This window comes from Sturnira hondurensis, unplaced genomic scaffold (genome assembly GCF_014824575.4).
Source record: "Sturnira hondurensis isolate 20B ecotype Veracruz unplaced genomic scaffold, ASM1482457v3 Scaffold0006496, whole genome shotgun sequence".
NCBI lineage: Eukaryota > Metazoa > Chordata > Mammalia > Chiroptera > Phyllostomidae > Sturnira > Sturnira hondurensis.
This window is the reverse complement of record NW_028079127.1, coordinates 22,677,323-22,692,427: the sequence shown is the minus strand read 5'-3', so window position 1 is coordinate 22,692,427 and position 15,105 is coordinate 22,677,323. Positions and strand designations below refer to the sequence as shown.

General features: G+C 34.7%; 1 protein-coding gene across 3 annotated transcripts in view; it reads left to right on the top strand.

The window, feature by feature from the left end:
* Window positions 1-15,105, top strand: part of PTPN4 (protein tyrosine phosphatase non-receptor type 4) — a 272,802-nt gene that overhangs the window by 221,706 nt on the left and 35,991 nt on the right. For all 3 annotated transcript variants that reach the window (XM_037049882.1, XM_037049881.1, XM_037049880.1), the window contains 6 exons: window positions 990-1,073; window positions 1,166-1,222; window positions 6,900-7,056; window positions 10,517-10,683; window positions 11,479-11,569; window positions 11,649-11,710. In XM_037049882.1, the coding sequence (XP_036905777.1) occupies window positions 990-1,073; window positions 1,166-1,222; window positions 6,900-7,056; window positions 10,517-10,683; window positions 11,479-11,569; window positions 11,649-11,710 (618 nt within the window). The remainder of the gene's footprint in view (window positions 1-989; window positions 1,074-1,165; window positions 1,223-6,899; window positions 7,057-10,516; window positions 10,684-11,478; window positions 11,570-11,648; window positions 11,711-15,105) is intronic.

The window sequence follows — 15,105 nt, the reverse complement described above, 5'->3', positions numbered from 1 at the left end:
CCTTCTGGTGCTGATTCCTAGGTGGGTGGGTTTGTGTGCATTGTATCTACAGTGAACTCCTATGAGGCTGGGAGTTTCTACTGCTGCCTCAACCCCTACAAGTTTTTTCAGTCAGAGGTTTGGGGCTTTATTTCCCCACACTGGATCCCTGGGTTGCATGGTCTGTCTTGCTCCCCAGTTTTTCCTCCCAGTTTATCTGCACACAAATGTGGGACCACCCGCTGTGTCAGATGCCACCTTACTGGCTCTGGTCCTCCAGCAGCTGCCTTGCCACGAATCCTCCCCACCCGGCTGCCCATCTTCGCCCCTCCTGCTAGTTGGGATGAATGTTTCTTCTGCAACTCCTCAGTTGTCTTGGACTTCATACAGGTGGATTTTGTGGCAGCTCTGGTTATTTTTTATTTTTTTAATTTGTTGTCTTTTTTTTTTTTGGTTGTGCAAGGAGGCAACATGTATCTACCAACACCTCCATCTTGGCTAGAAGTTCAAAAATATTTTAAAATTAAATAATAGCCGTGTTTGTATGATTCTTTCACTATAGTAAAAATGATTGAATTATGCACCTTGATTAGGTAAAATATACAGTATGTAAATTATATCCCAATAAAGCTGTTTCTAGGAAGCTGAGGGAGTAACAGGAATTTGGTAACACTTATGAACATTTACTACATATAAAGCTTTAAGCCAGGTTGTAGAGATATTGTGATTAATCAGTTAAAATTAATTGGCAAAGCTTCTGTTCCTCTTGGCACTTATAATCTAGCATGCAGTAACATAGAGGCATGAGATAATATATCTAATTGTGGTAACATGCCATTCATTAAGTCCTGTTATTTAAAATTTACTTTTCTGAGTTAACATTTTAATTTATATTATGATTCTTTATATACTATTTAATATCATCATACAAAAAAGCATGCTTCATGTGTATACAAAGAATAGATTATAAATGAAGGAAATTACAAGCTATTTATTTTTGTATTTTTAAGCCCAATGGTGGTATTCCACATGATAATCTTGTTCTAATCAGAATGAAGCCTGATGAAAATGGAAGATTTGGATTCAATGTAAAGGTAATCTAAATTTTATATTGCACTCAATTTATAAATTAAGGTGTGTCTGTTTTGCTGGTACTTGACTAATATTTGATTTGCTCTGTGTTTAGGGAGGATGTGATCAGAAGATGCCTGTGATTGTGTCCCGAGTAGCACCAGGAACACCTGTGAGTTACTAAATCTTGCAAGTAAATCCTGTTTTGTAGAACGTATACTTATTCTATTTTTATTAGTTTAATTAATAAAGGAAATAACTAAATCATTTCTTTTAATATGTCAAGTATTTTTTTTATTTATCTTTAGAGGGGAAGGGAAGGAGAGAAGGACAAAAATATCAATGTATGGTTGCCTCTCATGAGTCCCCTGCTGGGAACTGGCCTGCAACCCAGGCATGTGCCCTGACTGGGAATCGAACCAAGTTCTTCTGGTTCGCAGGCTTGCACTCAATCCAATGAGCTACACCAGCCAGGGCAATATGTCAAGTATTTAATGCTGGTGGCTGAATATTTAAGTTGCTAAGAAGTTAGTTTTTATTTATTCTGTCTATAAAAGTGTTTAAAACCCTTGTCTTTACAAAGAAGCTGTTTATGACTTTGTGCTTCTAAAGTGTTGGTAAATTCTAACAGCATAACCCTTTAAACAGAAAAATGTAGACAGATATATCTTTTATTCATTTTGCTATTTTATTTGCTTATTTTTCATTTAGAATTATTTACTTACAGTCTGTTTGCCTTCTGATGTTTAAAAAAATTACTTTAAATAGAAATAGTACCAGTGATTATTTTTTCCTTCTAAGGACAATTTTTTTTAGCTTTCTATTATGAACATTCTAAACAGAAATAGAGAAAACATTTTAGGTACCCATTCAGCTTCAGTACTCATGAACCTTATGCTCATTGTAAGGACAACTCTAATTATTGCTGCCTTATCTTTATTACTCTTATATGTAGCACATTTCCATTTGTGTTGTTGCCTACTTTACCTAAATGGTCTTCAAGGACTTTTTAGTCAGCAGCCTCAGAGAAAGACGCCAGATGTGCCTCTTTTTTGGTGCTTTTCAGCAACCTCAAAGTTGGTTTGAAGAGTACAGCCAAGATTAATTAAGGATATTGTAATATATGGTTTTAGTTTTTAAGGGCTTTGTTGGGTGCAAATAACAGGGTACTTACTTGTGGAATATCTCTGGTTTAAGCATAAATACAGCTTCTCCTTAGAAAACCACCATAATTCCACATATTAAAAGGTACATATTCAAGGATTGAGGTTAATAAAATAAATAGTTCTTACTACTCCATCAAGAGGAAAAATTATCATGGAGCTATAATATAGGTATTTCATAAAACCCAAGGACAGGAATACACTCAGACCTCTAGAAAGAACTCATCAGTCACTATTTTTTATCTCTAATTTTTTATGTGAATATTCCATTCTTCTCTCTCAGTACAAACCCTTTTGTACGTTGAATTGGCCTCCTCTCACAAGCCACTCCAAATACATTAGTTTGAATAAAAACAGTGTAATTAGCAGTAGCTTCAGGTCAAATCCTGTAACCTCACTACCAGACACACTGTACCTTCAAATATAAATATGACTCCTAAATCTCTGCTAAATAGAAATTGTGTAGCTACTACTGTTTTGTTCCTCAGTCTGTGTGGTAGGATATGACTGCTAGTAACTTCCACATTTATATATTACCAGCTCAGCACACCCCATTGTGATTAAGTTTGTACAAATTTGTTTCTTCCCCAGACTCCTGGGAAAGAAACCAAGCAGAGATCCAGTTTGGATCCAGTGTCCCCTTTTAAAGGACATAATGTATGCATGGATATAATATATAAAATGACTCTTGAATCTATTATGCATATGAAGGATGGGGACAAAGATGGAAGAAATAATCCAACATTATTTGTTTAATATATATTTAATGGGAAATATGTGTTTGAGACTGCAGACGAAGAGGTGAAAGATTGCTAAATTCTCATCAAGCAGAAAGTTAGATATGTCTAAAATTGAAAACTAAAGGAAAATAGGGGTGCTATGTAAAGATACTACATTCTATGATGTAAAGGTACAAAAGATACAGCTGAAATGTTGAAAGAAGTTGATTCTAGAGATGGGGAAATGGTAGGGTAGAACATAAGAAATGGTTTCTGGTCTTAATTTTATAGTAGACCTAGTTAACTCTTTAAACCAGCGGTGTCAAATTCATTTTCACTGGGGGCCACATCACCCCTATAGTTGCCTTCAAAGGGCCGAATGTAATGTTAGGACTGTATAACAGTAACTGCTCCTTAACAGTTAAGTGAGAGCTTGGTGCTGCCACCAGGTGGAAACAAGGTACAAGGCAAATAAAACAAGGGGGAAGGCCAGATTTGGCCCTTGGGCCTCGTGTTTGCCACCTGTGCTTTAAACTGTGATGTTTGACTTTGCTAAAAACAAAAATTTAAACTAAAACTTATTAAAATCATATATATTTCTTTTGACCTGACAGTTCTACTTTTAGTAAAGGTCTCTAATGAAACAGTTGGACCAGAGAACAAAAGATGCACAAAGGTGTTCACTTTAGTATTGCTTATAACATTTAAAAATTGGGGAAATCAGACTTACATCATTTGAGATGATGAAATAAATTATGTGTTGCTTTGCAGCTATTGACATAGATAATGTAGCTCTATATTTGTATGGAAATATATTCATAAAAAGCTATTATAAAATGAGTATTGTAATTCCACATGTATGTTTGATACAGTTTTTTAATTGAGTTATGTGCATTTAAAAAGCCTGGAAACGTGCTTAAGACATTGATAGAATTTCATCAGGTTAGTGGGATTAATAAATCTTTTTTTGTTAAGTCAATTGTAATAGTCAGAGATGACACAAAAGAAACAAATGATTTTTCTGAGCAATGAATATGTACGGTTTTCAGTTAAATAAATGATATTTAGGGAATGTTCTATAGATGGTTCATTTCCAAACAGAATTCTCTAGCTCTCAATTTTTGGGTATACAAAAATTTTTGGCTGTACAAATTATTGTTAAATTTTTCTTTTCTGCCACACAGAACAATGGTCCATATATATTGGCTGAATTTAGAACAAATTAAAGCAATAGAAATTTATCAATTTTCTCTTACTTTACTAATTTAGAGACCATCACAGTCTTCCATTTAAAAACCCCATTTTAAGTGATGCTGGGAAAAACAGGGAGTTAAATATTTTAATGTCTTTTTTTATATTGGACTTCTTCTGAAATACATAAAAAATAATTCCCAATTAAAGTAATATTTTAGTTCCTACATGATCATCTTTGAGCCAACAACTGTTGCCCCAACAGAATTTATGTTAATTGTATAGTGTTCATCTGACTTCCCAGATCGTAATGATATGCTAATAAAAATCGTAAACATACTGTATTTTTAGGATTATAAGATGCACCAGACCATAAGATATACCTAGGTTTTAGAGGAGGAAAATAGGGAAAAAATTTTTCAAGCAAAAAAATGTGGTAAAATATTTAATAACCTGTGACCTCTCTCCACTGCTGCCCCCTACACACACACACAGCAAGCCAGGGAAACTACATTTGGACTATAAGACTCACCCTGCCTTTCCTCCCAGATTTGTGGGTGTGTCTTCTAGCCCAAAAAATATGGTACCTAAAAAAGCAGATTAAGCATGAGAGAGTTTCCTCCAGTGATAATGGGTTTTAAAAAAATCTGTGCATGTTATAGTATTTTAGTTAATACTACCCTTTTAGCCTCAATCCTGTGGAAATATCAGTGGATATATGTAAGGTACAGTTAGAGATTCCTAACTCTCTTCTCCCTAACACATAGACTATCTCCTCCCTTCCATTAACTATACTATCCACAAATTAAGGTGAAAGGATAACTTTTGTTGTTATAACCCATTATGTCTCTCTCAGTACTATTAATATCTTCCAATTTACCACTCTTTGGATATCTTGGAGACATTTACAAAACCTTGGACCAAACTGGTGCACAAAAGCATGACACTGCTAATGCACAGAAGGACTATGTCAATGTCATCTGCTTCGCTACAAGCACTAGCAGAAGTAGCAGCTGGAAAGAATTGTCGTAAACCTAATTTTGAATTCTTCGTGTTTTAACACTTTGCATAATTATATCAGTTTTATCTTTACAGCTCTTTGAAATAATTAGGGCAGATATCTGCTCCATTTTCAGAGTTTCAGATGTCTGAAATCACATATTCTATAAAAGCAGAGGAAGAGCATGGCTTCTACACCAGTGCTCTTTTTCACCAATGGGAATATCATGTTGTATTTTATTGACTTTGTATTTGTAGTGAATTTGAGTAGTCATGCTTTTATTTCTTCAAGCTTTTGCCACAGGAAGTATCTTATTGTGTGAGGTCCAACCCCATTATTTCCTTCTGTGTCTGACCTATCATCCTTCAAACTTGTCTCTCATACGTGCTGTCCATATTTCTGTTTATCTCTTCTATTTTCATTGTTTTCTCAATCAAATGCAGGCCGTCATCACTTTGCACAGTTGTACAGGACCATAAAAATGACCCTTGAAGCTGAAACTGTGCAAAGTGACCTTGCTAATCAACGGAGAAAACTATGGTTGGTTCTATGAACTTTAAATTTTATATCAAAACATTAAAATCTCTCTTACTTTCCTTTATAAATTTATAGGGAAATGATTTAGTGTCCTGATAAGTATATAGTACTGATTTAGTGTCCTGTAAGTCTAAATATTAGAAACATGGAGAATTTAAGTATTTTATTTCTTTGTAAAAAGTAATCACAAGTAGTTTGAATAGCGTTTGTATCCTCATGTCATTTAACTTAAAATACAGAGTGAGCATTCTTCCTTGCCTTGGCAAATTGTCATAATCTTTTCTAAGTTTGAATTTACTTCCAGTGTTTTGTCCTCTTCATTTTTAATATTGTAAAGTATTTCCAAGAGTTTCTTTAATGAAAAGTTTTATGGCAGCATCACATCCTGACGGACATCTTTATCCTTTTTATTACAATCACTGTCGTCATTTATATTGATAAGTTCACCTGCACTAAATCCCTTTCTCTGTATATATATATATATATATATATATAGTCTCTTACACAATAGTAGTGTATATTTTCATCATCAGCTGTTTCTTCTCTAATTTCATTTATAGTGTTACTTTTTGTTTCTTTGCTGCACTTTTAACTTTTTTGGTTAGTTTTCTCTTTAGATTATCCATTTTTTGTGGGTTTATCATTGGGAGACAGGAGACAACACAAGTACACACTTTGTTGTCTCTGCATGAAGTAAATAAGAGATGCACAGTGAGAAGTTACCAACAGACATTAAAAGAAGTGATGTGTTTGGTCACTGATTAAGATGTATGTCTATTATTTATGTAGTGATTTTTGGACTGTTATAGTACCAGCAAAGATTGTATTTTATGCAATTATTTACAATGAATGTACAATAATGACTGAAATTTGTACCATGCTGTTTAGAGATGGGTATTATTTGACTAAACTGTGCTAACTGAAATTTGTGCATATCTGGACAGTGCAAAGTGAAGGCTGACTGTATCTAGTCACCTTGAGATAACTAGTCTTATCTGTGTAGCTATGCACATAATAGAGCATCAGGGGAAAAGTTGTTGAATAAAGAAGGAAAAAAATAAGGTATCTTCAAGGGAAAGCTAGATTTATATTCTTTTTTAAGTAAGTGAGTGAATGGATAGATGCTTTGCTATATGTAATTTTAGTTTTCATACTAAAGAGTCTATAAATATAAATTTTTGTGCTTTACTTTTAGAAAGCTATGTACAAATCTGAAACCTTATTTGCATTACATTGCAGGCTGACCTCTGTGTCCCTCGATTGAATGAAGGGGACCAAGTTGTATTGATCAATGGTCGGGACATTGCAGAATATACCCATGATCAGGTCGTCCTGTTTATTAAAGCTATCTGTGAGAGACATTCTGGGGAACTCATACTTCTAGTTCGACCGAATGGTAAGTACTCTTTGGAGTACTGAATATTTTTCATAGTTATTAGTACCTATTTCTGGACATGGTGATTGCAGTAGGCTTTTAAAAACGTAACTCTTGTCAGTTTCCTGTTCAAAGCACAGTAGTAGCTTCCATCTACACTTGGAATAAAATCTAAATTCTAGACTTCCTCACCTACCACTCAGCTTTGCTCACTCTATTTTGTGCTGGCTTTCTTGCTGCCTAAAACACTGTTTCCTGATTTTAGTGTGACTTATACCCTCACTCCCTTCTAATCTCTGCTCGAATGTCATCTTCAGAAAGTCCTTCCTGCTTGGCTACCATAGCTAAAATGGCCTCCTTTTCCCCCCACTTGCTCTAATAGTAGTAGTATGTGATCAGTTAAATAATTGTTGAATAAACAAGTAAATTTTGAATTTTGTTCCTCTTTTAGAAAACTCTAACAAGCTTTAGTTAAAGCATTTTTTAAAAAAATCTTGTCTGTGTTTTTGGTAGAGTGCCTCGTAGCCTAATCATGTCATCTCCTGCTCTGGACAGCTGATGTGTTTGTCCAGAGTCAGTCCCAGGCTTGTAGATACCCTAATACTGTAAACTCTGGCTCCTTTGCTGACTACTTGAGTTCCTTTATAATAATCTCAAGAACATCCTGCTGATGTGGAGCAGTCATTGGCTCCCGAAGCAGTCATTCCTTCTTTGTGTAGTTTAAACTGTTAATTGAACTAACAATCCAACTTCCTTCAGTCTGATTGTTCCTAATTCTATCACTTTGTGTTATACAGAATAAGGTTAATCCTTCTCCCTTCAGTTTTTTGACAAGAGCTGATTTTATCAGAAATCCTCCCTCTTTCCTCCAGTTCATTAGTCCCAGATCCTTCAGCCAGTGTTCATATGGCATTGTTTCAAGTTTCTGCAACTTTATTACTCTCCTTTGAGAAAAAATTCTTGTATGCCTATATCCCAGCATTAGACATATTCTTCTAGCTTTGTTCTGAACAGTTTGCTGTTATTCATAGTTTTAGCCACAAGAGTAACTTATGGTTAATGCCCTGTTACCAGTTGCTGAATATATACCATAGGGAAATAAAATGTAATTAGAACTCTATTTTCACACCACACTCAACCCTGTAAAATTTGCAAGAAAAAAATTGCAAAACTCATTTTGCTTGTTGGATACAAATAGGCATTTTCATTTCATCTTTTCTACTTTGTGTTTTTTTTTGCTTTCATGATGTGGAATTTGCTTTCTAGGAAAATTTAGGGGATTTCAACACAACATTCTATTTTGACTTTTCAGAGAACTCATTCATTTAGATCTGATATTTAGGTGATTTATTATTAGGCATCTTCTGTTGCATAAAGCCACTTAAATTTTATACCAAGAATAATATTCTCTTTGTTTTGTTTTCTCTTGATAATAGATACTAAAGAACTTAATAATCATTTTAAATGCTTTCCACATACCTCAACTCTTTTGTGTATTCTTACTAATCTTTACAGTCATCTAATGCAACAAATGACTTACCCCATTTTATAGTTGAAGACACTTTGGCACCTAGACATTCAGTTATCTGCTCACAAATGCATGACTAGTACAGACCCAGAACATGAGCAAAAGTCCCTGTAATGGAAGTCTTAACCTTTTTGCAGTTCTTCATCTATACTTTAAATTTGGAGAAGAATCCACCCGGGCCTTACTTTGTGACAAATGATGTTTCTAATATTACTTTATTGTCAAAATCTGGGCAGGACCTGCATTCATTTTCATTGTGATTTATCATGTCCATTTTTACTTAAAATTACATACAGCAGACTCTTGAACAATATTTCGTTCAACATCATTTTAATATAACATTGATGAGAAAAAAGAAAATAATTCCCAGCTGGGGCCACTGTGTGGAGTTGGCACATTCTCCCATGTCTGCATATGTTTTCTCTAGAAATCTGGGTTCCTCCCATATCCCAAAAATGTGCACATGAGGTGAACTGACATGTCTGTCTTGTCCCAGTCTCAGTGAGTGTGAATGTGTGTCTAAGTGGCTCTGTGATGGAATTTGTCCTGTTCAGGGTGTGTTTGTGTCCTGAGCTGCCAGGAGAGTATCTGGCCACCTGCGACCCTGAACTGGAATAAGCAGGTTGGAAAATAATTATCTTACTTGTTTTTATTAATTTTTATTAAATGTGTATATAGCTCACATATATGACAGTGTTTAATATCAGAAGTATTTTGGATATTTATTTAGAAGTTTGGTGATGCTTTTGTGACCAGAAATATGCTATAGGAACTTAACTCTAGTTTTTATCAATTAGGTTTTACTGTATGTCATTTTGTTAAAATCTCAGTTTCCAAGAACCTGTCACTAATACTAAGTAAGGGCTTACTGTATAATCAAAAAACAAATAGCTTATTTTTTTCTGGTCTTTTCCCCATTAAATCTTATTTCTTCTTAGACAAAATACATGTATACCTTTTTGTCTTTTTGGTCTTCATTTTAGAAATTTATTCCTGAAAATTCATATATATCTAAGCAGGAACCAAACCTCTTAGTCAAGGGGATAATAGACCCCTAGCTGGCTTTACCCTTTAGAAGTTTGCATTCTGGTTCTCCTCCAGCTTTGCCCACTACCACATTGCCAAGATTTTGTAGGAGCCAAGGGTACATGCCAGACCTCCCTATCCTTCCTAGACGATTTTTTTAAACCCTCGATACTCTGTTCAAATAGCTCTGAGCCCACTTCTTGGGTCTGTGTGGCCATTTCTCCAAATCCATTCTCCCACGGTGGCTCAGTGATGTATGTACCCCTGCACCAGGGGAAGTAACTAAAATGAAGTCATTGCAGAGCTATGTAGAACAAACTTACATATGGACTGGGGTGTTCATAGGAATGTTTATATTTTCCCATGTTAAATAATGGAGCTGAGGGTAAGAAAGAAGTAGGGTGGTCTGCAGGCCAGGGTCTAGGGACTAGCTCTCCTCACTCAACCATGATAGAGAATTCTGGCCTAGTGTCTCATTTCAAATTTAGACTCTCAGGTTGTTTTATAGATGTCAAGGAGAGAGGATAAAACATTTTGGTTAGAACACTGTTCATTTTATTTGTAGCCATTCATATCTAGGCATACAAGATAAAGGCTTTTATTTGTCCTCTCGCCCTAGGTCCCACGAATTAGGGCAGGTCTCTTCAGAGCTGCATTTTGGCAACTCCTCTTTTTCCTAATGTCTCTTCAAGTCATAGACATTTTTAGCAAAATGGCCAAGAACTCTTCCTTTCCCCAAAGGTACAGCAAATTTATTCATCTCCACAGTCACTCTTTGTCCCTACATCATGATATCAGACTCAGATGTGATAAATTATAAATAAGTAAAGTATTTCCTGACACATAATTAAAGAGTAAATCTGCTAAATTCCTTTCACCAATTCATTAAGTTTTTCATGTGGGTTTTTTTGTTTTGTTTTGTGTTAGCTGTCTATGATGTAGTGGAAGAAAAGCTAGAAAATGAGCCAGACTTCCAGTACATTCCTGAGAAAACCCCACTGGACAGCATCCACCAGGACGACCATTCCCTGCGGGAGTCGATGGTCCAGCTGGCTGAGGGGCTCATCACTGGAACAATCCTGACACAATTTGATGTAAGTAATACCGTATGATTTCTTAACTGCCTACAAACTAAAGTGGTATTCTGAGAATAGTTGAGATAAAAGTTCTAAAATACAAAGTTTTTAAAATTGCCAAAATACCAGCTATTGTTACATAAATTACATGCCTATTTAAAGAAGAATAAGGAAATTTTAGTACATATTTTTTAATGATTTTTTAATGAATTTTTTAATTCATCAAACTAAATTTCTTTCTGTAATTAAATAGCTGTTTTTATGAAAGGTGGCAGATGAATATAGATGATTGCAGACTTAAAAATCCTGAGTTAGAGGAAAATAACTTTTGTACTTTGTAATATTTAATCCTCCTCTAATTTTTGTCAGTGTAGTTATTACTATTTGTTGCTTTGAATTCTGTGTTATAGATAACTGACTAAAACATTTGTGATGAAAAAACATTTAGGGTCTGTCAGTTTTTATTTTTTAAGAAGTTGGGTTTATGTACTATAAACATCTACAAACTAAATGAAGGCTAAATGTTTTCTACAGATTTTCTGTTCAAAACTCCAGATACCTTTTTGCTGTGAGTCAAATTGTTTCCACTTTCTTGCCATTCTTCAAAATATGATATATAGTTGATGTCAGAAATTATACCAAATTTAGCTTTGGGAATCAGGTTTATTATCCTATCAGCCTAAGGTACATCACTATATAGATGAAGTATTCTAAGGAATAAAACCTGTTTCATAGCATAGAAACAAGTTGGAAAAATGAAAAAGAAACTCTTAATGTCTCACTGGATTTGTACCTTTTTTTTTTTTTTTTTAGCAACTATATCGGAAAAAACCTGGAATGACAATGTCATGTGCCAAATTACCTCAGAACGTTTCCAAAAATAGATACAGAGATATTTCACCTTGTAAGTACTTATGATCTCTGTATGTTGTTTAATTTTTTAAGTATAACTTTATTAAAACATTTTTTTCAAATTTTTTCAGATGATGCTACACGGGTCATTTTAAAGGGTAATGAAGACTACATCAATGCAAATTATATAAATGTAAGTTTATTTTTATTATATCTTTCTCATTGCTTTAGAGGGGCCACTATAGACTTTGAGATTTATTGTTAAAAGCCTTTTTGTTAACAGCCTAACCTTGAGAGAATATTGAAACTTTCAGATATTGAAAAATATCATAAAATTAATTTTAAAAAATTGTTTGGAAGTGGCATATTAATCTACGCATGCAGCACTGGAGTGGAATAGTCTAGTCCAAAAACAAGCTAAAATAAAGACTAGAATTTTGTTTACGGTAGAGATAGCCTTTTATTTTTTTTAATTAATTTATTTTTTTAAAGATTTTATTTATTTATCTTTAGAGAGGAAGAGAAGGAGAGAAGGAGAGAAATATCAATGTATGGTTGCCTGCCTCTCATGAGTCCCCTACTGGGAACTGGCCTACAACCCAGGCATGTGCCCTGACTGGGAATTGAACTGCAATCATGTGGTTCGCAGGCTTGCGCTCAATCCACTGAGCTACACCAGCCAGGGCTCAGATAGCATTTTAAATCATTGAAGATAGAACAGATTATGTAGTGAATCAGTTAGGTCTGTCCAGAATATATCGTTGTAAGGAGGGTCCCCCCAACATAGAGCAAAAAAAAAAAGAATTATTACTTTTTCCCTTAACTTTGTGTTACAGAAAATTTCAAACATACAACAGTCAAGCAAAAAGTAAAATGAACCTGTTTATACACGTGACTCAACTTCCAACAATTACCAGCTTATGGCCAACTTTGTTTCACCTATACCCCTACCATGCCCCCACACATCCAAATTATTTTGAAACAAATCTGTACATCATATCATTTATCTATAAACACTTTACCCTCACACTCTTTTGAGGCCAGCATACATTTTAGATATATCAAAATATAAATGTAAACAATGGAATCATGAAACTACTTGGAAGATATATGTGAGACTTGTTTAAAATCTCAGAAAGGGGCCCTGACCAGTGTGGCTCAGTTGGTTGGGCATCATCCTACAAAGCGAAAGATCACCAGTTTGATTCCCAGTCAGGGCATGTGGCTGGGTTGTGGGTTTAGTCCTGGGACAGGACACATACAAGAGGCAACTGATTGATGTTACTCTCCCTGCCTTTCCTTCTACTTCCCCCTCTCTCTAAAAATAAATAAATAAATAAAATATTTGAAAAAAATAATGTCTCAGAAAGGGGAAGGTTTTTTTTTAAGCTTATATACACGCCTAAGCTATAAAGAGAAGATTGATGGATTTGGCAATGTGAAATGTTTAATTCAAGGGATGCTTAAAAAGTACTATAAAATCAAATGAGAAACTGAATTTTTAACATACTACAAAGGTGCCCTGGCTGGTATAGCTCAGTGGATTGAGCATGGGCCTATGAACCAAAGGGTTGCCGGTTCAATTCCCAGTCAGGGCACATGCCTGGGTTGTGGGCCAGGTTCCAGTAGGGGGCACTTGAGAGGCAACCACACACTGATGTTTCTCTTGCTCTCTCTTTCCCTTCCCCTCTCTCTAAAAACAAATAAATCTGTAAAAAAAAATACTACAACAGTTGTATTTCTTTAATATGTAAAGAGTCCTATACATGAATAAGACAAATAAATGCAGTACAATGAAAATAATAAAGGCTATGCAGATATAGTTCATAGGAAAGGTCTTGCAAATGACATTTAAAAATTTTTATGGCATTTTCAATTCTATACAAAAGTAGAAAGGATTGAAGATCCACACCATAAACCTGTTATCCAGCTTGAAGAACAGTTAACAAATGGCCAGTCTTGTTCCATATAAACACTACACCCCTAGATTATTTTTAAGTGCAGATATATCACTGTTTGTAAATAGAGTTCATTATTATTATTTATGATAGTCTTTAAAATCTTCATTAACCCTGAATGAGCAAATATTGAATCCTTGCTCCAAGGGGAAATATAAGGTTAGGTGCCCATGACCCTCTCGTTGCAACATTTTGTCAGCTGATCAAAACATAAATCTTGTTTCTGTTTAAAGATACCTTATTTAATACACATTGTTGATTAATTAACATTGAATTCACAGCCAACAGCACTATAACTCATACCTGAAGGCAGCTTCTTTAGCATATTCATTTTCTTCATGAGGCGTATCATGGCCTTACACTTAGAACACCATGCAGTATGCAGCACTACCCTTGGGGATCACTTTAAACAGTGGTCACTAACAACACTAACAACAATCACTAACAACAAGCACAAAAATTAAATAGATTGCAAAAAGGGCACTTGTTTCCAATAGGAGAGCAGAAATAGGAAGACAGGACAGCAACATCTTATTCCATATTAGTTAGAAATACACACTTCGGGTGGCTCAGATTTTTCCTCTGTTAACATGTCTGTAAATAACCATGAAAGTTCTGCAGGTACTTTGGGGTTACAAATAAATTTCAGTAAATAGGTAAACTTGGAAACACAGAATCTGTGAACAATGACAATTCACTATTTTAATATGTATCTATCTCTGACAACCATTTTTTTATTTTTATTTTTTAGCAAAACCTCAATTATAGCACTTGGAAAAATATCTCAGTTAAATAATACACTCAAATTCACAAAAAGAAAAGTGCAAATCACAACTTTTGGGAATTAGCATTTTTTACTTATTAGACTGAGATATCAGAAAGTTTGATAATACCACACTTAAGTCTATATTCTTTATCTGAAAGGTTGAGATCAAATGTGCTTTGGAATTCATATTTTTTAAATTTTAGTTATTAAGTGTATATGCCATATATAATACAGGTAATATCTTTAGCAAGCCATGATCAGTAAGCCATATTGGTATTCAGCAGCTAACTGGATATTTCCACTAATAGTCTTAGATGAGTTCAAGTTAGATATTGCTGTAAAATGAGTCCAGGTTAGGCTAGGTGTACCAAAAGAAAAAGGCAAAGTTACACTTTAGAGTAGGAAAATCCATCCTTTTGGTATCTCTGGGTCACAATAGAAGAAGAGTTGTCTGGGGCCACATATTAAATACACAAATACTAATGAAAACTGATGAGCAAAAAAAGGTCCATGCATAATTTTTGTGATATCTGCCACCACAGCTAAGGAAAAAATCCTCACATAATAACCCTAATTATGCAGCAGCTCTTTTGGTAATCTTTTAAAATCATGAAACTGGTCCCAAGTTTGTGATCACTAATATAGAAAATGTACATATCTAAGTAATATAACTTAATGTAAAACTTAGTAATAAAACTAAGTAATGTTTTAAGTATATTTACGGTTTTGTGTTCGGCTGCATTCGTAGCCATCCTGGGCCGCATGCAGCCCATGGGCCATAGGTTGGACGCCCCTGCTTTAGCGCATTGGGAGTTCCAGAATTGTGAATTGTGGATTGTGAATGTGTTAAGGCCACTTGTCAGG